Here is a 23,334-nt window from a genome sequence, read left to right as displayed (position 1 = left end):
ACATGCTGATTTTTCATCGACTCCATCAAACTTCGGATCGTCATCCAGGAAGTGATATGATTTCAATTGTGAGATCAAACTTACTGCATGTAAAGGCGGAAGTGAAATCTACAGAGATTGTCATAAATTGTACATCCTACTATTCACAAATTCACAGGAGCAGTGACATTAACAGTCTCCGTTGCACTAGTAAAGACGTCACACCCCATGTATCTACCTGACCTATGAAGCAATAAACTCGAGTTATAGCTATTTACGACAATCATTAACAAACTCCCAAGGTTTGAGCCTCTCTCAGGCTTCTCGATACTTTGTCAGGTCAAACGTCAGGGTCCTCGAGCAGCTGCAGAAAGGCCGAAAAACAGTTAACATTCCTCGTTAAGTTCCGGTTCAGATGCCCATAACTTGGATAATAAAGGCCAGAAAACTAGGCGGGAAATTACCTTCTCTCGGAGTCCCTGTAGACCCCGACCAAGGACTCGGCCTTATCGTAGAAGCTGTCCTTGAGGGATATCACGATGCTCTGGAACCCATTTCCCCTGTCTGCATCCTGGGCAGCGCGGGTCCCCTCGCACGATTTCGAGCGTATGAACCCAGCCACCTTTGCCACATTCAGGTTGTCCAGTGCAGCGTCGACTTCATCCAATATAAAAAACGGTGATGGCCGATAACTGAACCAAAAGAGAACAAAGGTCATGGAACATCTTATGCTACCAGCTACCATCTCATTCGAGGAATCCTTAAGAATTACCTATGGATGGAGAAGAGTAATGCGAGGGCAGCAACTGTCTTCTCGCCACCAGAGAGTTGTTCCATGTCCCGGAACCGCTTGGTTGGGGGCATAGCAGTGTACTTAATCCCATGTAGGAACGGGTCATCCTCGTTCTCTAAATTTAAATATGCCGTCCCACCAAGTGGGTGCGTGCTGCTCTTGGTTAGCTGCTTGTAGATCTTATCGATATTCCCAGAAATGTGGTTGAAAGCTTCCATGAACAATTCGTATCTGTCTCGCAAACAAATAATGCCCTCATCAATTGCAAAGTAAAAGGTGATTATTTACGCACATGATTTGAGATCATGACCAGGTGTAATGTCTGATAAATGCGTTTTATCCCCTTCATGATTGTTACGTCATAAAAACTTGAGTAATACCTTCTTTGCTTAACAGCATTGTATCTGTCAGCAACTTCTTTTTCCTCCCTCCTAGCTGCTTCAAACTCTTCGGTCACAGCTCTTTCCTTCTCTTTCAATGCTTCGTACTGGTCCAGAGCCTTCAGATTGGGAGCAGTTCTTTCAATTTCTGATACTATCGCATCCAACTTTTGCTTGAATTCAGTATCATGCTTTTCTCGGTGCCTCTCCTGCAGAAGGGACCTATTCAGGTCACTAAAATCAAAAGTTGGGGCCGGTATTATTGATTCGGTGTCCATTGGATCCGGGATAGTAGGAAGTTCTATTTGCTCAAGTTCACACTTCTCCACTATTTCCTGCCTCTGGGTCAACATGTTCTCAATCTGTTGTTCCTGTATAACCAAAATATAGTTCTCTGTCAGGTAATGCACCCAAGAAAGGAAGAAGTAGTTCAGGAGTTGCTGCACATAGAAGGAAACCCCTGTCTAACCTTGGTGTTTATCTGACGGTTAAGTTTAGATATGCTTGTCGTAGCATTTGAAGCCTTTTTTTTCCACTCCTGCACCTCCTTTTCGCATTCATCAGACTTCACCTTCCACTCTATAGGAAAAAGAGGATGAAAATGCTATTGTTGAGACTGCCGAAAACATTTAATTTCATTCAAAAAAGAAAGCAAGGATACTCAGCTACCCGCATTCATGAAGGTAAATCCACGTAAGCCCATCCAGAGGAAAAAGTAAGCCACTTTTAATTTTGCATGGGTGTAGCATACTATGCCCATTGACAAAAAATTTAGGAAATTAGACAGATGATTTTCAATGCAGTTTGGAAGATCAGATGCATGTATAGCTACAGTCATCTGAGTAGAAAATGGTGATCTCTTTAAAGCTCAATGCCAAATACTGCACGTGGAATCTCTGCCATGGGTTGGGGTTGAATTTGAGATGAAGGTAATCATTTCCACTGAAAAAGATAAAGATGATAACGATAACCATACCTTTGATTTCTTCCTTCCAATTGCCGATCTCCTCAGCAGCTTGTTCTGCTACTGCTTTAACTTTAGCTTCCTCATTTTGAATGTCCTTCAGTTTATCCTCCATGTTGCCGATAGAAGACTCGAGCTCACTAATTCGTGAATCCACATCCCGCTTCTTTTCATACTCCAACCTTAAAGTTAACAAAGATACAGTTGATCACATATCTTGTGAAATGAGAACAACTGAAATAGCCGTAGCTTTCTATTTTTATCCGCGGGGGGGGAGGAAAAAGACTTGAAATAGAATCTAAGTAGCATTGACAAGATTAAGTTGCTGGGACAAAGTCATATTATCAGAGTGTGAGGAAATTAACAGGTCATAATTTTTTACAAAAAGCAAGCCATAATCTGCAGTTCAATAAACAACATAGAGCAAACAAAAAACGTACTGGTACTTCAACTTTGCTAGTTGGTCGCTAACGTTAAACCTCTCTTCAGCCATACTCTGTGCTTCCTTCAGCTGGTTCTCTTCATACTCGCGGATGTTTTTCACACCAACTTTCTGACTGAAATCCTTGTAGATTCGATCAACAATCTCATTAATCCTCTTCTCCAGCTTTGTGATATCAGAGTTCCTCTTGTTAATGGAGTCCTTCAACTGCAAGTATAAAAGGAGAGTCAACTCTGAGTGTGGCACTTGTTGAACTTATACATACAAATAAAATTTATGGAGGTTAGCAAAAGGAACATCAGAGGTAGCACAACATCTCACCTTCAAAAGTTCAGGATTCATCCGATTGATCTCAGTCCTTAAGTTCTGCCTCTCTTGTTTCAAGTTTTCAAGTTTGTCCTTTAAACTTTGCTGCATGAGATACAAGTTCACAGGTCAATAACCAAAAGGAACATCCTAAATAGGCTCTTTTTTTTTTATTTCATAAGCCAAAATGATATTACAGCTAAAATTGATAATTTGTGAAAAGGAAAACACCTTCTCAATCTCGGCATACTGTATTTTCTTCTCAAGTGCACTAATTTTTCCAGATACTTCGGATTCCTTTAGCTGCATCTCTCTAATTGAACCAAGCTCTTCAAGCTCTGACTCATATTGTTCTTTCAATTTTTGAAGACCTACAACATGTTTATAGAACAGGACTTAAAACACTCAGAGCTGTAAGCTTTGAATAAAAGGAGAGAGGGGGGTCTCAGAATCATGTAGCTCAATATGTCCCAAGATAGGGACGAAGTCACCTTCAATCTCCGCGTCATCCCATTTTTTTGATCGAGCTTCCATTCCGCCACTGGTACCTCCAGTCATCGTGCCAGACTTCGTAAGTAGGATTCCATCAACCGTAACAACTATGAAATCACAAAGATTGGACATTCAGCATAAATATAAATTAGGAACAGAAGACTAAAAAAAATGTAACCAACTCACCTTTGAACCTCTCCCCACTCCAACTGAGAACTTTAGCCTCGTCAAGATTGTCACAAACTAGAGTGTTGCCAACAGCAAAAAGTATAGCTCTCTCCAATGCAGGATCAAATGTACCTTTAGTTAAGCAAACACAATTTGTGCAATTTACAGAGAATGATCAATGATGACTAATATTCTAGCACATCTAGCATATTGAGCGAGAAGATGAAAACCTCAAACGCACACATTGACACACAACAGCAATGTAATAAGTGATGACTTGACAGAGGACTCTGCAAAACGCTGACACTTCCCACTACTTGTCCTACAGTTTGTCTATCATAGTAAAGGGTAAAACTCAATAAGGAGCTAGAAAGTATGATAACAATAACCACCACAGGACAACTGTTTAACATAATCCATGTTCAAGCATCATTCGCTCAGGCAATCACCTTTTGTACCATCACATCTGGTCACTACTAGATATGAAAAATGAGAAGGAAAGTGGTACATGACGAATGAATGGAAGCATATATAGTGGACTAAGGCGTGCAAAAAGAATATCAGTAAAATTAAACATTTCTCTGAATGTCCAAGGATATTGGATTACATCAAAAATAAGTTTCGAAGTCCTGCCTAGGGTGCGCAACCTCTCAATAAGTGGCTTTACACGAACTGATTGGAGCGGTATAAATGTCTGAGGTGGAAGCCTTGAATCTTTCAAGTACTGCAGACAAGAACACAAAGCAAAACCCAGATGGCTAAATTTCAGGCATATGACAAAACAAACACGCAAAAGAATCAAATGAAAGCTAACAAGCAAATTCAGTATGTGAGATAGTAAATCTCCAAACAAGATCATCAAGATATCTGATACACAAAAGTGCTCGATGATAGTTACAAGGCGTCTTCTGCATATTCAAGAAGGGGATGTCATTGTTTCTTCTTTATCGGTACCATAATTTTATTGTTACATTAGAGCTCATTTTTTCCACAGAAAAGCAACATAAATATTTCCAGATATCATACAAGCTGAATAGCAAGATTGGATAGCACTGGCACCTTGATGCATTCCTTCCCAGTATTTTCATCGTCAACAACCACAGCATCCATGAATTTACCCATTGCAACAGTAACAGCAAGATTATATTTCTTCTGTGTTGGCTTGCAAAGTTCAGTCACTCGACCGTGGACTCCTGGGAACAACTGTTTCAGTGTTTCCACTGCCTTAGACAACTTAGCATCTCGCTCAGTTTCATGTCTATCCGCCCGAGACTCACTTAGTTTATCCTCAACTTCATCAAGTTTTGACTTCAGATTTTCATGTCTAATCCTGTATAAACAAAACAGAGAAATTAAAGTTATGTCTGAATGTAGTCAAGTGCGAAAAACATGGATTAAAATTGGAAAGAATGAATTTGAGAGAAAACTCAAGATCATGAATACCTGGATTTTTTATGTTTATCTTGCATTACACGCAATTCCTTTTTCAATGCCGTGAGATCTTCCTTCTTCTTCGCAGATGATTTAAGGATTCCGTCCAGTCTTGACCGCATTTGTTCCTCCTGCAGTTCTAGCTCATGGTCTCGATTCTGCAACTGCTGAAGATTTTCTTCAAGATTCTTTTGAGCTTCAATATCAGCATGCTGCTGCCTGTCTAAGACTTCTTTCTCATCTCTCAGCTTCGCTGTTCTCATCCCAGCATCCTCTTTGCTGAAACATTATTTTTCCAAAGTACTTGTCAGCACTTTCTCATGATACATACATTTACGGCGACAATAACTTACATGCATCAAAAGAACAAAGAAGAGCAATTTGCTTGGGAAAGGGTGAAGCCACCGCAGCAATGGCGAGGCAGGGTGAAACATATCGAGTTTTTGGAACCCAAGCTCAACTAATCACACGACTTCCTCCAACTAACTAAATCACTATATCATGGAAAAAATTAAGCACCCTCACAAACCAATCAGAATAAACTTCTCCACAAATAAGTCCTAGCTTGTTTTGGAACACTAGAGGATAATTTCTCTATGCTGAACAAAAGAAATAGTAACCAAATTTGAAATTTGGAATTTGAAAAATTAACTTAAAAAATGCTCCGATCTGTCCCCATTTTATTGGTGTCTCCGAAGAGACAATCTTTCACTACAAAGATGCATCAGCTTTTCTTCAATCTACGAGAAAATCCTCAAAGCTATCATCATTCATCTCAATATGCAGTAATCTCAACAGGACCTCTTGCAGGCAAACATTTCTCATGCCAGAGCAAATTATTATTATTTGCTTTTCTGAATAGAAAGACATAATTGATCCCAACAGGAGTAAATTCAATTAAGTCTCAAGATATTTATCATCGACAAGAAGAAAAATTAGAGAGATTGACAATGAGAATGAAGCCAGAGGAAGTTACATTCTAAAATACTGCTGGAGCGCATCGTCATCCAACTGAAGTTTCTTTCCACCATCTCGACCTTTTTCACGCAGTCCCTCCAACTTTGCAGTCAGATCTTTTATGCCCCTTTCTAGCTCCGCGATATCATTGGCACGCTTCTTCCTTTCTTTTCTTTTTCTCTCAAGCTCTTTCTTGTTGCTCTCTATTTTTGAGCGGATGCGAGACTTTTCTTCCTTCAGTTTCAGAAGCTGAGGTTGCTGTCAACAGAAACAAAACAACAATAAAAGCAAGTCCTCTTGAAATAATAATTTAGCATGAGTGACCCAACTAACCAACCTTAAGCAAAGACAAAACAAAAATGAGCAAAATATGGAACTAAAACAACTCATATCTAGGTAACCTGAAAAATTCAAATCCAACAACCTAAAAGACTCACATTCTTGTCAAGCTTACTGCTTCTCTCAGCAATTCTCTTTTCACATTGCATGATCTCTTTTGAATATTTGGCCTGCTCTTTCTTCTTCTTACTTGCTTCATGCTCAAAATGTTCAAGTTCACGCAGAACCCCTTCACGATTTCCCTTTTCGTTCTGAAGTTCCTCATTTGTCTTTGTGATGTCTTTCTCAATGTTATACAATTGCCACAAATAGTATTCCTGCTTCAAATTTTTCTGCAAAATAAAAAGTTATCTAATTAAATAGAGATAAAAACCAAAGAGACACCATCAAGTATGAAATTGTGAACTTGGTGCAATGCAACAAGTTGCGAAAGTAGAATTAGACCTTGTCCAGGGATCATATTTCACTCCAGAAAATTCTCCAGGCTTCATGTGCAAAATATGTTAATAGTACTCAAATACATGCTGCAGATTCCACAACTAATCATTTTCAACTCGAAAGCAGATACATTACATAGTAATGCCGGAGCAAAGTATAACAGGAGCATACCAATTGCTCTTGCAGGTGGAGATGTTTCTCAGCCTCTTCCTTCTGTTCTTTCTTCTGCTTTCGCTCCATAACTACCGTTCTTTTCTTCTGATACACTAGCGCAGATTTTTCCTCGGCAGCAGCTTTTTCTACTTCAAGCTGTTCATAATCTCTCTTGAGTTCTTCAGACCCAGATATCTGCTCCAGCAGCACTGTGAGTTCCTTCGGATTTTTCGACGCAATGGACTCCACATCACCCTACATATGAAAGCCAATACCCAGAAGATGATTCCAGGATCTAATCCAATCAGCAACTACATACAATCAGATCATTGTCAGCTAATTATACAGTATTCTCTCTTTCTAAAATCCACCTTAGCGTCTCTTTCTCGTCCCTTGCTTCTCCTTTCCCGTCTCCATTTTGCCGTATTCAAAATCATCTCTTAGCTCAAATTAAGGTTTCGATATCAATTATTTTCTTCTTCAAAATTTGACAGGAATTTTGTATCATTGTATTCCGCACACACTAGCAAGTCAAAAGTTCCAGAAGCTGCCAACTAAACCGACATCAAATTCAAACAAGGCAAAAAATGTCAAACTCACAAACAATTACCTGAAACACGAGGAAATTCCTTGCATTCACGAGAATCCCAAGTGACTTCAGCCTCGCCTTGTACTCGTCCCAAGTGACCACCTTCCCGTCGATCCTGTACTCGCTGCCGCCAGTGCTGGTGATGGTGCGGGTGAACTGGAGCTCAGAGCCATTCCCCATCAGGTACACGAGCCTGACGAAGGCCCTGCGGCCCTTCTGCTCCTTCTCGGAGTCGTCGAACGCGTAGATGAGGTCCTTGAGCTGAGCGCCACGGAGCTGGCCGGTGCGGACACCGAGAACGAAGCTGATGGCGTCCATGAGGTTGGACTTGCCGGCACCGTTGGGGCCGATGATGGCAGTGAAGTCGTAGAATGGGCCTATCACCTGATGGCCCTTGTAGGACTTGAAGTTCTCCAGCTCCAGCCGGAGGATCTTCCCCGGCGACACCAGGGAAGGCATTATTAGGGTTTACGGCGGGGAGGAACTTCAAGGGAGATCGGATTACTGCCACAATTGACACTGAGAAGGAAAGCGGAGAGCTGAGGAGAAGCAGAGAAATTAGGGTTTCAGTGACGAAATTGGATCAGATTCGGAAATGGGGAGAAATTTTGGGGAAAATGGCGGGAGATGGAAGATCTTTATCGAGTGCAGTCATGCCGCAGTGACCAGTGATCGGACAATTTTTTGCATTTTTACAATTACGTCCCTCTTGTTGATACTCAGTTTCATTTATGCCCTTCCTTTTAGATACTATACTGTGTATGGTGAATGGTGATTTTATCAAAATTTTCAAATATTGGAATACTTTCGTAACAAAAAATCAAATAGATACCAATGGTTGATATCCAGAAAATAGCGTTTTCGTGTTGTTCGATCTAGGGATGTAAACAAGCCGAGACATTCGTGAACCGTTCGGCTCGGCTCGATGAAAACTCAAATTGAGCCCACTCTTATAAAGCTCGAGCCCAACTCAGATCGAACTTGCCAGTTAAATGAGCCGAGCTAAGTTCAATAATATTCGACTCGTGAAACTTGAGAGCCTAAACAAGCTTTATATATATATATATATATATATATAGGTATATACATTACAAGTTTCCAATCCAAATCCATGTGAGCTCGAGCTCACGAGCATATACAAGTTTGAGCTCGCAAGCCTGTACAAGTCAAGCTCTGTCGGCATGACGAGCCTATACGAGCCGAGCCGAGCCTTCACAAAATACAATGACCTTAGCCCAAGCTTGAAGAGTTAGGCTCACGCGAGCTCGAGCTCAAGCCCGAGCTCGCAAACTAATAAACGAGCCGAGCCTAGTTTATTCAGGCTCAACTTGGCTCATTTACACACTTAATTCGGACAATAGAAATGAAAATTACTGAGCGTAAAGGACCAGTTTCAAGTATTCAAAAAAAATTTAATTCGAAGGATTTATATCGAGGAAAAACAAAATCGCATTAAAAAGTAGGGTATAATTTTAGTTCAGGAATTTCAACTAGTTTTTTTGTCCTGTGCGTTGGACGAGTTGATTTTCATATATTTCTATATAATTTATTATTATAATTATTTACATTTTGAAACACCAATTATTTTATATAATAATTTTCAGATAATAATCTTCAATAGTTTTTTGTTATGAATTAGAGTACGTTAATTATAATAATAATAATTTGAAATTAATTATTTCAATTATATGTGTCATTTTTTAAATTAATGATTAATATAGCTCTATCTCATATATTAAATTTTGTAATTGAGATAAAAAATTGTCTAGTCCTTAAAATTCTGTTTAAGAGATCCATATTTTAAATTTTTATTTTTATTTTATTTATGAGTTTAAGCTCATAACGCTGTGTTATATATTTTTCTCCTATAGGATCATAATTTTATTTTATAAATTCTAGATATAATTAATTAATTTTTGTGAAGTTCTAGATCATAATTTTCCATTGTATATATGCATATGTTCGTTTTAATACACATATATATATCATTTCTTATAATAATTAGTTTGATTTTTGAAAAATATATTTACTTTTTAACATGAGAAATATTTTTAATGCTAATTTTATGTTTCATACGATAACCAATTAATAAAGTTAGACTAATTTCGAATGGTTCGATAAATAACTTCAAGTAATGAAATTCAATTATTATGTATTGTGTATTTATTTAATCGTTGTCTATTACATGTTTACACAAATTTAAACATATTTTTTTAAATATAAAGTTTTATGACATCTTTATTTCATATATTCAATTGTTATTTTTATATTGCAATAAGTCCAAAATTACAATAAGAAATGCTATATACGAAACACATTAATTATTTCAAATCAATCTCTATTAATCTTTTTAGCAAATTATTTTAATTATTTTATTTTATTAATGAGGAAGCATTATAATGTAGGAGTCAATTTTACTATTAATATTAAAATATTTATATTAATATTTTAATTAAAGTTCTATTCTATTATAGATAATAGATGGATGGCAAAACTATTTGTAAATTAAAAAATTTTCAAGAACTTCAGCAGTATATACAAAAGAAGTGTTTACTTATATACAACTCACTCAAACGAATAAAAGAATGCGATTACAGCGTAAATATGCAATCACGTGAATAATCTAAGAACGACAAAGCTCTACCCCAATTGCACATCCTTTAGTTTTTCTCCAACGGCAACTTCGATCAACAATCATTCGATCGAGGAAGATTTGAGAAATTAATTAACTACCAAAAAGAATGACAGCGAAAGACTATTTATAGATATCGAACAAAATGCTCCGCAAAGAACTTGCTCGAAAAGAAACCAATGACGAGCGGACAGCCAAATGGGTGGAAGAGCCATCGGTATGATTTTAAGATTTTCCCTTTGCCAAAGCTGCCTCTCGCTGGTTCCGGAAGTGACTCAGTAACTGCTGAGCCTGCAAAGAATGTCAAGAGTACAATTTGGCAATCAGATTATTATTCAATTACGGACCTTTCGATCGATAATGTGATGAAGCACAACAGAAGAAGATAAATTCATTTCACGTGAGAAGGAGCTGACTGAGGGAAATTGGCACGACAGGCTCAAATATACGGCCCTTAATTGATATAGTCCAGTGACCGTATGAGCTTATGGAACACCAATTCTTCCCGGAATGCATGCCCCAGATTCACTTGCAGTTTGGAATGGCTAAATGGGAATTGGATGCAATTGCATGGCATTACAGTTGTTATATTACTCTACCCAGTTTCCATATTGCATCATATACAGACCATATGGTGAACATACCTTTTCTTTTGCTCTCGGGGTGCCCGACTGGGATAAGGCAACTAGCGGAGGGACAGCCCCCTCTTGTAGGACTAGAGTGCAGAACCTCGGATTGTTAAGGCAAAGTTGCAAGAGCACTGAGGCCGCATTCTCCTTTCCCCTGCGTGATCCAGACTCCACGGCTTCAACTAATAGAGGAATCCCTCCTTCCCTTACAATCGCAACTCTTCCCTCCCCAACTGTTGAGAGATTTGCAAGGAGTGCCAAGGCCTTCTCAGCCATCCCAGAGGCAGGGTCCATCAGCTGAACGAGGCTTCTCACTGCTCCTGCCTGGACTATCCGGCCTTTGTTCTCGTGGAAGATTGAGAGGTTGAAGAGGGCCGTGGCAGCATCTTTCTTTCCCCTGAGCGTTCCCGACCCAAGAAGATCTACTAGGGCCTTTACGGCCCCAGAACGTCCAATTTTGGCCTTGAAGTCCCCTAGCGCTGAAAGGCTGAACAGTGCTGCAGCCGAATTCTCCCGAGCAGCTTCATTTCCTGACTGCAAAGCATGGACAAGAGGCTCAATAGGACCCAAACCAGCAATCAGGGCCTTGTTTTCCTCATTGATCGAGAGGTTGAGGATTGCAGACACAGCGTGTTCCTGTGTGTGCTTCACAGGAGAATATAGCAATGACAGTAAGTGCGGGATGGCCCCACACTGGCCTATAAGAATTCGATTCTCTGTATTGAGCTTCGCAAGCAGCCTCAGCTCTTCAGCTGCGGCTGCTTCTGCTTCTTTTGATTGGCTGTGTAGATCCTCCACCAGCTTCTTAACATGAGATTCTGTAGTCAAATTATCAAAATCTAGTCTTCCGTTCGGCAAATTTGTAATACTTGCTTTGGAGCCACTCAACTGATCCAGTGGAATGTGTGGATTATTATCAGGCTTTCCAGAATATCTTGGTGTCCCATCAGATTTCTGGGGCAGATAATCAGTACTCGATATCAAACTGGAGGTAGACTCACTTCTGCTATGAATGCTCACTTTTTCAACCGACAGAGAATCATAGTTCTCGTTCTCACTACTTTGCCCTCCGAATTCTTCTCCACTTGATCTACACGAAGCATCACTCCTTCGCGGATCACATCGGCTGCTATTTCTCCGAAAAAACCCAAAACTATCTGCTCGCTTATACTCCTGAGGGGACCCATGACCTGACGGAATTTGCATGTCAGAGCTGTTTGAAACCCTGACACTGTTCTGTTCACACCAACTTAGCACCATAGCTTTCACAGTATAATTTGGGATGAGGTTCTTATGGGTCAGCGGTTGATAGGTCTTAGGGCAAATATCTAGCCCGTGGTCAAACCACTTCTGTATAGAGGCCCTCTCATATGTTTGACCCGAGGCCACAATAACCGGATCGACCATGAGCTCCAAGGACAGAGGACATCTGAAGTAAGGAGGAATTGGAACCCCATTTGTAGTTTCAATATAGTAGGTTTCAACCATGTAATCGCGTATGTGTGAAATGACATCAGATATTTGGGTAACTAGACCTAACCTCTCCCCTGCTTCTTGGGTTGGAGCATTTATCCTCTCCTTCTCGACAGCAATACTTTCTTTCAGCAGTCCCTGATTCGACTTCAGATCAAGCATCTCAATAATTTTGGAAATGGTATCAGATCGAGAAAGTCTACCATGCTCTAGATCTCTAAGCACCTCCTCTATCAAATCGGCTACTGTATCCTGCTTGACAGGTCGGAGTTTCTGCAGAGACCAGTGAGGTTCACATAAACAACCAAATACAAGAAAATAAGGTATTTCTGCTATAAATGTTGCTCTCTTTTGTTCTCTTATTCCTTTTTTTAGCCAATTCAAACTTCACACATAATAATTGCATACCTCAATCATAGATAGGGTCGATGAAGATACTGATGATGGTGATAATCTCGATACTATTCGACAGATCTCGAATGAAGAGTTCTCAATCTTCATCAGCACTGGCTCACTCTGCAGAACCTGCAGAAAGTTTGATACTTTATCAGAAGCATGGAAAGAGAGAGTTAAAATACCAAAACTTTCTATCTAAAGCTCATTTATTTTCTGAAGGAAAATTACATTCACTTGCAAAAAGCAAAGAGCTTGGGAACTTAAATCAATTTCACACTTCCAAGTGACACCACTACAGATAGATTCTAAGGTGTATGTTAGAGCCAGGAATTTGGACAGACCAAAGGCATTGTTTATTTTATTACAGTACCCGCCAAATTTATTACTATAAAAGATGAAAGAGTCAGGTAAATCATTTACACTGGAAATTTTGCTCATCTTGGGAGACCAATTCTCCATCAACTCCCTGGCCTCATTAACGGCCACATCCAGCTCTTCACACTCCTTGCATAGAATTCGATCATTAAGTGGTGCCTTCTGTTCAGAAACTTCATCAAGCACTGGCTTCAAAAGCTTCAAGATTTCCATCGTCTTTCTATAACGAGGTTGAAGATGGACGGAGAACGCAGTCTGACAGAGAACCAGATGAATGAAGCGGGAAATGCTGTTGATTAAACCACACACAGCCGTGCCCATCTTTCCTGCTTCAATAACATGAGAAGGAAAAAAGCCCTCAGAACACTAAAACTAACAGATCATCAAATGCACCAAGAAGCAACCCGAGAGGGTCGGAGTGGCCTTTGCTTATGCTCCCTCCCCCGCTATTAATCCACGCTCTCACTCTCATGAGCAACAAATTACCCCAACTTTCAGGAAACATTTGATCAAACAGCTCTCAGGCTTCAAGCATTCATCAACAGGACACCATCAAAGGCAACGAAATTACATCGACATGCGCTTACCTTTGCAAACACAAACCTTATTTTCTCCGAAATTAAGCCATTCCTACCTCCCACCCAAGCGAATAATCAACAATTCATCAAACCAAGCTACCCCAGGAGCTCAAAATCACCTCTTTTCCCTCGAGGACTTCAGGGCATGGTCAGCAGAGCCTCGAAGAACACAGAGAAAGCAAGAACCTTTGAGGAGAACCTCCAATTGGGTAGCTGAAGATCAATGAATCTCCCAACAGAGAGATGCCCAGAGCCGTAAACCCCTTCAATGAATTCCCAATGGGGGCCGAGCAGGAGCAGGTTAAAATGGCGGGACCCCTCGTGGTTGAGAGATTTGTTGGGAGGGGTTCTGCTAATTGCTTTTGTGGGCAGAAATAAACACAGAGAGAGAGAGAGAGTGGGAATTGAGTGAGCTGTGAGCTGCTTATCGAAGAAAGAAAAAGAGCTATATATTACTGAGAAAAGTGAGCTGTTTATTAAATGTCAGAGACAGAGAGAGGGACAGAATCATCATCATTCATCATCTTCATCAGAAGTTAATGACTCCATTTAGAGACTGCAGAAATGGGGAGTCGAAGGTCTTCGGCCTTTTCTTTTTTCTTTTTTTGGTGAATTGCAGGCGGCAGATTGCATTAAAATAAATTACGAAATACAAAATCGGAGCATAGCAATCCATATAACATCACCAAACAATAGAAAATCGAGCTCAGATAGACAGTGACGAGCTCAGATAGACAGTGACTAAGAGAGCGAATACCTAAGGGGGTCGAAGGTCTTCGGTTTTAGCTCTTTTTGTCTTGCTCCACTGTCGATCTATCATGACCACAAAGTATGCTCGTGTTTTTCCGAACCTACATGGTCGAAGGTCTTCGATTTTAGCTCTCTTTGTCCCGCTCGACTGTCGATTTATCCCGATCACAAAGTATGCTCGTGTTTTTCCGAACCTACCTGTAATGTAAAATTCGCATAGTGGCAATACCTTTTTTTCTTTTTAATGTATCGAGAAATTCAATAAATTTCGACTAATCCAATTTATAGTGTTTGCCAATTACATCATGTTTAAGTATTGATGTCTGCTATTTTTTCATGCATTTATTCAGGACTATATAAATAGACACGAAGATAAGTAATTTCAATTTAATCCCTATAGTTTTAGCCAGTCAAAAAAATATTCTCTTCCCTTATTCAGTTGTATAAAAACTGTTTTAGTTTGTATAATGATTCGTAGTTGGCCAGTGACTTAGCACGTGAAAATCATCAAAGCACTTGTTTTTCTGATGCAGACTGTGTTGAAAAAAAGAGTGTTTAAATGTGAGTAATTACATCTTACTAATTGCCCATGTGATCGTCGACGAGAACCGATAACCATTCGTAAATATAGTAAGGAAAACTTTGGGGCTCTCGTTCTCGACCTCGAAACTCAAATTACAAAAGTTACGGTGACTAAATAGTAAATAAACATAAGAAAGGTCCCAGCAGAAAAAAGTTACTGCGGAACAGTCTGAATTAGGGCATGGAAGCTTATCAAAGCGGAGGGAGGGAGGGATGTAGTGAAAGCCGGCACATTTGACAGCTGCAGCTTGCAAGTTCAAGCTCGTCAGAGCTTAAACCCTAACCCCTTGCCTCCAAGTTCCGGACTTTTCCCTCATGGAGCTGATTGCAGGTGCACCGGTACCAATCCCATTTCATCTTCTCGAGTTCTCTTTCTTCTTTTGGTTCTTCTCATGCGTATCATTATCCTTCATTTTATCCGCAAGCGATTCGTTGAGCATGCCCAGCTTTTGCCCTCGGTCGTAGCCATTGATTAGTAGAGAGCTGCTGCTTGCTATTAATTTATAGGAAGTGAATGCTGCTGAGAAACCTGTTGGTGGGTTGGATATGTTCAGCAGTAGCAGCTATGGCGGCGAATGGTTTTCTGTTCGTCAGAATGATGTCATGAGAGTTTGGGAGTTCCGGCTGGTTTTTATTGTTCAAGTTTCTCTCTTTGATAACTTTCAGGATGAAATTTTGTTTCTTTTCCAATCTGAAGTAGGTGAGTTAGATGAGCTTGATTGGAGGTTCGGGGAGTGCTGGGTAGTAAGATGGTGGATCGGTAAGGAATCAATGGATAGTTCGGACAGAAAAAAAGATGAGAGAAACGAGCAAGAAATGAGGGGTGATGGCAGTGTAAAATTTAGTATCCGGGGATAAATATAATATAATTCTAGGACATTGCATTTGCCTCACACCTAAGATATCCTTGTAACCATCTTAGATTCATGTAAGCGGTGCAAGAGAGCTAAGAGACTCAAAGACGAGTTCCTTCTTTTGATGGTCAAAATAACTTTGAAACAAAGCGAGCATCTCAGAGGGTGGTTGAGTAGGTTCTCTTTAGACTGACGGGTCAATCCGCTTCTTTTGACCATCTTGTGGGAACCAATGCGCCTGTTCTGGACATGCTATATGTTGTTCATTGTGAATGGAAATCATTTTGTACTGATCTCTCTTAAGATTTGAGTCGATGGCACATCTGTCATTGGCTTGAGTTTTGTTTTTCCCACATTGTATTGTATAGGGCAGCGGGGGTTCATATCTATGCTCAAAGACTCTGGCTTGCTTTACTAGTATATACGGCATTAGTTTCTTTTGTAAAGTTGATGTTCAAATTGTATGGCGGGGTAGACGTCAAACACGTTTGGCTTTTGGAGAATGTAGCTTGTGGCTGTTGCTTTAGGCTTAGGCTCTGGTAGCAGTTACAAGTTGAATCTATTCTTGACCTATTCTAGGATTCTTTCTTCTGGAAACCCTGTACTAACCGCAGTCTGAGCTTTTCCATGGAAAGTAAATTACATAAAGAATATCTCATTCAATTAGATAGACTGATATGGAAGGAATCTCTGCTCCATGTTAAAGATGGAATAATTATCAATTATCTTTGGGCTTTTTTGAGCCAAATTCAGTGATGATTCTTCAGCACATTGTTTTCATGCAACACACTTGATGTTTTTTCTCGTACTCTTGCAGGGTTATGGACCAGCTGAGGGCAAGTGTCTCCCATGTTCTGGAGTTTCCAGAACAATTGTCAATGTATCGCCAAGATCTGCTTTCATTGACCAATATAAAAGCACTTCGCAAGTTCAATTCGGATCTCTAAGACTTTCTTCCAGAAGGGCAATTGTTTGCTGCAAATCGAGTTCTGCGGGTTCGAGAAGAAACCCGGATTTCCCAAGGCACAACAAGCATGGGTTCTCCAGTGGAAGAAACCGCCCGATGGAAGAGAGAGAGAGCTTTGATATCCTGGATGAATCAGATAGTTTTCCTTCAAAGAACGGTCCAGTTCTCTCCATTCCCAGTTCCCCAAAATCTCAAGCTACTGCTGTGCCAGGGCCCAGGGAGAAGGAGATTGTGGAACTCTTTAGGAAGGTCCAGGCACAGCTTCGGGAAAGAGCCGCAGTGAAAGAGGAAAAGAAGTCACAAGACGCCACAAAAGGACCGGGTAAAGAAAGCGAAACTGTGGACTCTCTCCTCAAGTTATTAAGGAAACACTCGGTGGAACAATCCAAGAGGAAAACCACAGGCACAACCATCAGAAACCTCAATACAGAACAGACCGAACAGCAGCCCTCGTCATCTTATGAAGAGAGAGGCCTGAGCTACTTTGATTCAGGTAACTCCGTCAGAGATGCAGCTCGAGTGCCTAACAATAATGCCTCTTTTAGCAGGCCTGTTTCGAACTTCCGCCGGAAGTCCCCGGTCCCAAGGATGAAGTACCCGCCCATTAATCTGGAGACAGAAAGAAATAGAAGTCGGGTCGAGATGCATCCAGAGCCTGAAGACGAGTCTGAGTTAGAACCCGAACCTGAGCCTGAGGCCGAGCTTGAACAATTTGAGGAAGAACCGGAAGCAGTTATTTCTGATGAAGCTGTATATCATGACATGTCAGGCGGGAATGACTTGGAACCGGATGAATCTGGAAACAGTGAAAATGGTGAAGAGCAGGACCAACTCGGAACTGAAGACCTCACTGGGTTGAAGGTTGTGGAACTGAGGGCTTTGGCAAAATCCCGGGGCATGAAAGGGTTCTCTAAGATGAAGAAAGAGGAGCTCCTCGAATTGCTCAGTGAAAGCTCAGCATAGTCACTTCACCTTAGGCGCATCGAAAATCTAAGCAGAGACCATGTTTTTACATTTTGATACACGAGATGAGATTTTTCTTGTTCCTGTGACAGATTCCATTTTGTTCTTAAGGGTTAGTGACACTCGAAACACGGAAATATTCGTTAGTTTCTTTCTTGATTACATTAGACAATCTGAAGTTCATCTTGTGTCCGAAGCCTCAAATTTTACCCATTTATTCTCCGTCAATCGTAATCTCAATGCAAATCCTTTGACATTGTCAAAAGTGAAAATAAGCTAAACATGTCATGAGATAGATTATTATGAGTTGAATTAAGGTTCACCTGATATAATGATTCTTCTGATTCTTAGATAAAAAGATTCATCTTTGAACACGACGGATATGCCATGTTGCAGGATTATATGAAATCGATTTATCGAACAATGGATGCTTAGAGAATATCACTAGAAGGAACTAACTATTTATCACAAGTACAAGGCTTCCTCTTGAATAATTGAAAAAGACAGGGGTGCCTGTGCAAATTCAGCCTTTTCCCTCTCGCATTTAATGCAAGAAAGACAGGACCAATTCAGTATCAGAAGGACGACGAGCAGAGCACCTCCCCGGCTTTTCCTTCTGGTTGGGTTGATGACGAGCTTCAGCTGGTGAACGCGGGATTTGCATCTCACCAAGGTCTGATTCGGTAAGCCCAGATCCTCGATTGAGCTCCTTACCTCATTCCGACGATCCATCGTCTTCTTCTCCTTGTTCTTGCGCTGCTTTTGGCCTCTGAGCTCTGTAATTCGTGTACTCTGATTGGTATATGTCCGAGTATCTTTGCTCAATGAGCATTTCCTATGAATTCTGAATCGACCCACAAATCAAGGTTAGGTTTTGATGCTGCGGAGCCGCTCGGAGTCGGGCTGGTTCATGTAAATTGGTTACAAGGTTGTAGTTTGATCGTATCCTGAAAGGAAGATTCTGAATTTTTTTGTTCCCGGGACCCAATCTGAATGCAGGTTTGTGTGAGAAATCGTGGAAGGATTGGGTGCAGCGGAGAAGATGGAACGGTTCGGTAATCTAGCTCAGTGGGGCGAGAAGTTGAAGACGAGCGGGGCTCAAATGAGTCGAATGGTGAGCGAGAAAGTGAAGGACATAATGCAAACCCCGACTCTCGAATCGAAGATGGTCGATGAGGCCACCCTGGAGACCATGGAAGAGCCCAACTGGGGCATGAACCTTCGGATATGTTCGATGATCAACAGGGAGGAGCTCAGAGGGCCTGAGGTCGTGAGGGCCATGAAGAGGAAGATCGCCAGTGGTGGGAGCACCGTGAGTCAGAGTCTGACTCTCGATCTGTTGGAGGCTTGCACGATGAACTGCGAGAAGGTCTTCTCAGAGGTGGCTTCGGAGAGGGTGTTGGATGAGATGGTGAGGATGATTGATAACCCTCGGACAGATCAGGGCAATCGAGACAAGGCCCTGCAGTTGATTTCAGCATGGGGCCAGTCGGAGAGCCTGGATTATCTTCCTGTGTTCCGTCAAACATACATGGTCAGCCATCATTTCAGCTTGCTATCACAATCGTACATGATTTGTTCGTCTTCCCATTTAGCTTCAGCTTCCAGAAAAGTTTATCTTTGAATTCTTGTTCGTGGTATATCAATTTCATCATTCTTCAACTAGATTACCTCTTAAATACTCGGGGAGAACAGGGCATGCCGTATCTGGATTAAGTAGTTAAGATTGTGGGAGTTCTTGAATATTGAATCGACTATGGCCTAACATAATGTTTACTTCATGATATGACAGAGCCTTTCATGCCTGAAAATGTTAATAATGTTGAGGCTTCGTGTTGCTGCCTCTATTATTGTTTCTTTTGCCTCTAAAATTCCAGGCTTTGGTGCCTACCTACCATGGATTTCTAGATTTTGTGTTTAAATATCGACTTTGCTAACATAGGGACATTTTCTTGCCCTGCCCAACAGAGCTTGAAAAACAGAAGGGAGCGTCAGCATCATGAAGAGAGCTCGTCTCCTGAGCAGTATGCCTTGGAATCATACATTCATCGAGAGCCTTTATCTCCATCTAGGGCTGAAGGATACCCTATTCCTCGCACAGAATTCCTGGGCACTGTTCAATTATCAACTGAGGAAAAGAAAGAAATTCTTGTCGAGACGAGAAACACCATTGATTTGCTCTCAAGCATGATCAATACTGAAACAGGACAAATTTCGGCTGAGGTGATGACTCACTCACTAAAAATGTGAACTCGTAGTCTCTTAGGATTGATTCGTGAGATCAATTATTTTAGCATCACTTTCTCAATTGCTTTTCATTCCAATTAAGTTTTGCACAATCGTAGTGTTAATATTAGGGTCGAAGAAGATAAACACGATGCTGAATCTATATGGGTCTGTGTAGTCTTTTTGCTAGCCAGATCTCCTGCTAAATTGAGACCCTGCTAGCAATCTAGAACTCCGTATTTATACTAATCTAAGTCTGTATCTCTTTGTTTGGTGTGTGGGTGCATCATATAGGAATATGAGTTGGGCTCAAGCATGTTGGAGAAGTGCAAGCTGTCACAGCCCATGATCCAAGGGATCATCGAGACCACTACTGATGATGAGTGTTTGCTTTTTGAAGCTCTCAGCCTCAATGATGAGCTTCAACAGATCATATCGAAGTTTGCCGGGGTTGAAGTCTGCAGTAAAGACCCTGACGAGACAAACACAGCATCTTCAGTCCCGTTGGGCAGTAAAGACCACGACAAGACAGATATTGCCTCCTCGGTCTCCTCAGGAGAGAGAGAGGCTCCCGAATCAGGCAGCAACCAAAGCAGCAGCGGTGGGCAGAAGCAGCCCCTATCTCAACTTGTTGGAGCTGATCATCAAGATCCCCCTGCAGTAGAGAAATGAAACCCGAAAGGATGGAAGAGCCGGTAGCTATAGCATGGGTGTACCATCTGAGTTTCGGAGAAAGTACAATGTAATCTTAGGGCATGGATATCATAGTAGACAGAATAAGCTTCAGTTCGAGTCGAATTGTTGGAGCTGATTATCAAGATCCCCCTGCACGAAAGAAATCATGAAACTCGAAAAGATGGACGGGCCGCTAGCTATAACATGAGTGTACCATCTTAGTTTCGGGGAAACTACAAGGTAATATTTAAAGCATAGATGTATCACATAGTTGACAGTATAATAAGCTTCAAGTTCGAGACGAATTGCCGGTTGCTCATGTTAGAGCTTTCTGTTTGTCGATGGCCTTCATTATGTCTTAACATTATCATAATTCATTTAACATACGTTGCCGGGTCTCAGAGTCTTCTTTTCTACGTGGAGAGTTTCAAAGTCCAACAGTTGAGAATTCGATGCCAACCTAGCTCGATGTTCTCCGAAACGGGCAAACTAGTTTGGGCCTATGTTGTTGCCTTTGGTCCATCGAGCAAAATCATAGAATTTATTGAAGAAATTTAATGTTATCATTGTATGACGGGGAATATTACTTCAATAATACAAAACCTTTTAAGTTATAACGCGGACGGTACAAATTTTTTTTTGTAACAATTTGATACCAAACATATTAAATTGTTTCAATCAAGTACAATACGTCAATTTCTGTCGACGCCGTTAAGAATTTCTGACGTGGCACATGACGTGGTAAGTCTTATGACATGTGGCTGGATGCCTTTAAGAATATCTGATGTGACACGTGACATAGCAAGTCTTATGACACGTGGTTGAAAACTTTCAGCATGATGTAACAAATGGGTACATAACCTTATTAAGATATAACAAATTGGTACAAAAATTTATTAAGATGTAACAAATTGGTACAAAACTTTATTAAGATGCAATGAAATTGTACAAAAAGTTTTGTATGATGTAACAAATTGATACAAATTGCGGAACAAATGACAACTACACCTAATTAAAATAATAAAAGGGGAGATCCATAGTGAATGGTGTTGCGGGATCTATGCATATCCAACGATGGGAAAACCCGTAGTCATATTACCATGAGCGAAAAAAATATATGGCAGTATGAATTTGCATCATAAATTTTGGTCCCTCTGGATTTCGAGAGAAGTACATAAGTTCGAAAGGAAATATTGGAAGAGAAAATAGAGGGAAGATCTTTCATTCCAAAAATTTCTAACGTGGCACGGTATTACGACTCCAGATATTTCATTCCAAAGATATTTTCATTACAAAGATCTTTCATACTACCAGATACTTTTTTCGCTCATGGTAATATGACTCCATATTATCGTAATACGGGTCTTTCCATCGTTGGATATGTATAGATCCTGCAGCACCATTCAATACAGATTTCCCCTTTTATTATTTTAATTAGGTGTAGTTGTCCTTTTTTCCGCTATTTGTATCAATTTGTTACATCATACAAAACTTTTTGTACCATTTCGTTACATCTTAATAAAGTTTTGTACCAACTTGTTACATCTTAATAAAGTTTTGTATCAATTTGCTACATCTTAATAAGGTTTTGTACCCATTTGTTACATCATGCTAAAAGTTTTCAGCTGCGTGTCATAAGACTTGCCACGTCACATGCCACATTAGATATTCTTAACAGTATCCAGTCACGTGTCATAAGGTTTGCCACGTCACGTGCCACGTCAGAAATTACTAACGGCGTCGACGGAAATTGACGGATTGTACTTGATTGAAACAATTTAATACGTTTTGTATCAAATTGTTACAAAAAAAAGATTTTGTACCGTCCGCGTTACAACTTAAAATGTTTTGTATCATTCAAGTAATTTTTCCTTGTATGATGCAACCACTAAATAATTATAGTTTGGGCCTTTGGATGTCCTCCTTTCCCATTACTATCGGAGTCCACGATGAAATACAATTAGCAGGTAGTGAACGAAATTTACGGTTCAAGATAGCAAACTGCAGTTGTATTCATTCTTCTATGATATTTTTCTCCCATTATCCTTTATAGTTTGCCCGGTAATAAACTGTTTTGTTTCCGTTCTTGTAATTTTTGATCGGGCATTTTCTCCTTGTATCTGTTTTTGTTGTGGACTTATCTGCTTGAGAAAAAATAGAATTGATCGATGAAGTTTTATGGTATCATTGTATGATGCAATCACTAAATAATTATAATTCAATGGTTTAGAAAAATGATTGCAGTGCAATGGCGTTTGCTATTGCAGCGCAATAGGTATATGAGCCTCCATTGTAATCGGGAAAAAAATGAATAAATAAATGAGCTGATCTTTCCTCTGTGTATGGGTTGATTCCAGACAAAAGCTCCTGATGCATGATGCATTGCATCTATACATATACGCATTTACATACACGTATATAATCCGAGATCCATGAGATCAAGCTGGAGCTGTATTCCATGTTCATAGGTGAAAAGGATTTGTCAAGTAATAAATTCCTCGTCAGAATATCTACTTGTATCTGAATATGTAACAGCTTCTAGTTGTGTATATGTATTCCCGAATTCATCGATTTTTCTCGAGATTGTCCATAATCTAACTCAAGCTTGCATGTGCATGCATACAATATATAGCTAACACCTAGTCGATAAATTGCTCCTCGGCGTGACTATATTAATTAATTAAGGACGCAAAGAGATAAAAGAGAACAAAGATAACTGCAAGAAAAATCGAATTAAACAGAGCGAAATCGTAAAACAATAATTAAAAATTTTATCATATGAATATCATGTCGTGAACCAAAA

The 23,334-nt window shown here is 40.2% G+C and overlaps 4 protein-coding genes across 11 annotated transcripts; 2 read left to right on the top strand and 2 right to left on the bottom strand.

The window, feature by feature from the left end:
• Window positions 1-60: 60 nt before the first annotated feature.
• Window positions 61-8,048, bottom strand: LOC116212827 (structural maintenance of chromosomes protein 1). The gene is made up of 18 exons (XM_031547542.1): window positions 7,453-8,048; window positions 6,861-7,097; window positions 6,350-6,583; window positions 5,932-6,170; window positions 4,968-5,234; window positions 4,584-4,854; window positions 4,124-4,248; window positions 3,543-3,652; window positions 3,356-3,463; window positions 3,096-3,235; window positions 2,880-2,969; window positions 2,557-2,765; window positions 2,129-2,298; window positions 1,622-1,731; window positions 1,153-1,523; window positions 752-1,003; window positions 444-671; window positions 61-343 (listed from the first exon to the last, which is right to left on the bottom strand). The coding sequence occupies exons 1-18, from the start codon at window positions 7,888-7,890 to the stop codon at window positions 295-297; spliced, it is 3,648 nt and encodes a 1,215-aa protein (XP_031403402.1). The 5' UTR covers window positions 7,891-8,048; the 3' UTR covers window positions 61-294.
• A 1,880-nt stretch (window positions 8,049-9,928) lies between these two features.
• Window positions 9,929-14,385, bottom strand: LOC116192712 (U-box domain-containing protein 3). 6 transcript variants are annotated; one of them, XM_031521324.1, is made up of 5 exons: window positions 14,272-14,385; window positions 12,982-13,873; window positions 12,574-12,690; window positions 10,708-12,438; window positions 9,929-10,354 (listed from the first exon to the last, which is right to left on the bottom strand). In XM_031521324.1, exons 2-5 carry the CDS (start codon window positions 13,255-13,257, stop codon window positions 10,289-10,291), a joined length of 2,190 nt encoding a protein of 729 aa, XP_031377184.1. In that variant the 5' UTR covers window positions 13,258-13,873; window positions 14,272-14,385; the 3' UTR covers window positions 9,929-10,288. The 6 variants fall into 6 exon arrangements, with proteins under 6 accessions (XP_031377184.1, XP_031377189.1, XP_031377185.1 ...); XM_031521329.1 differs by lacking the exon at window positions 14,272-14,385 and having other exon boundaries at window positions 10,708-12,121; window positions 12,233-12,438; window positions 12,982-14,219; XM_031521325.1 differs by lacking the exon at window positions 14,272-14,385 and having other exon boundaries at window positions 12,982-13,265; window positions 13,524-14,219.
• A 644-nt stretch (window positions 14,386-15,029) lies between these two features.
• LOC116192713 (rho-N domain-containing protein 1, chloroplastic) lies at window positions 15,030-17,826 on the top strand. The gene is made up of 2 exons (XM_031521330.1): window positions 15,030-15,185; window positions 16,518-17,826. The coding sequence occupies exons 1-2, from the start codon at window positions 15,162-15,164 to the stop codon at window positions 17,628-17,630; spliced, it is 1,137 nt and encodes a 378-aa protein (XP_031377190.1). The 5' UTR covers window positions 15,030-15,161; the 3' UTR covers window positions 17,631-17,826.
• Window positions 17,827-18,163: 337 nt separating this feature from the next.
• On the top strand, window positions 18,164-20,929 carry LOC116192715 (TOM1-like protein 2). Of its 3 annotated transcripts, none has more exons than XM_031521333.1 (4): window positions 18,164-18,313; window positions 18,630-19,164; window positions 19,599-19,853; window positions 20,257-20,929. In XM_031521333.1, the coding sequence occupies exons 2-4, from the start codon at window positions 18,673-18,675 to the stop codon at window positions 20,518-20,520; spliced, it is 1,011 nt and encodes a 336-aa protein (XP_031377193.1). In that variant the 5' UTR covers window positions 18,164-18,313; window positions 18,630-18,672; the 3' UTR covers window positions 20,521-20,929. The 3 variants fall into 3 exon arrangements, with proteins under 3 accessions (XP_031377193.1, XP_031377191.1, XP_031377192.1); XM_031521331.1 differs by having other exon boundaries at window positions 18,165-18,313; window positions 20,151-20,929; XM_031521332.1 differs by having other exon boundaries at window positions 18,211-18,303; window positions 20,151-20,929.
• Window positions 20,930-23,334: the final 2,405 nt, after the last annotated feature.

Source organism: Punica granatum, chromosome 1 (assembly GCF_007655135.1).
Source record: "Punica granatum isolate Tunisia-2019 chromosome 1, ASM765513v2, whole genome shotgun sequence".
Classification (NCBI taxonomy): domain Eukaryota; kingdom Viridiplantae; phylum Streptophyta; class Magnoliopsida; order Myrtales; family Lythraceae; genus Punica; species Punica granatum.
The sequence above is the reverse complement of the archived record's forward strand: the minus strand, read 5'-3'. Positions and strand labels throughout refer to the sequence as shown.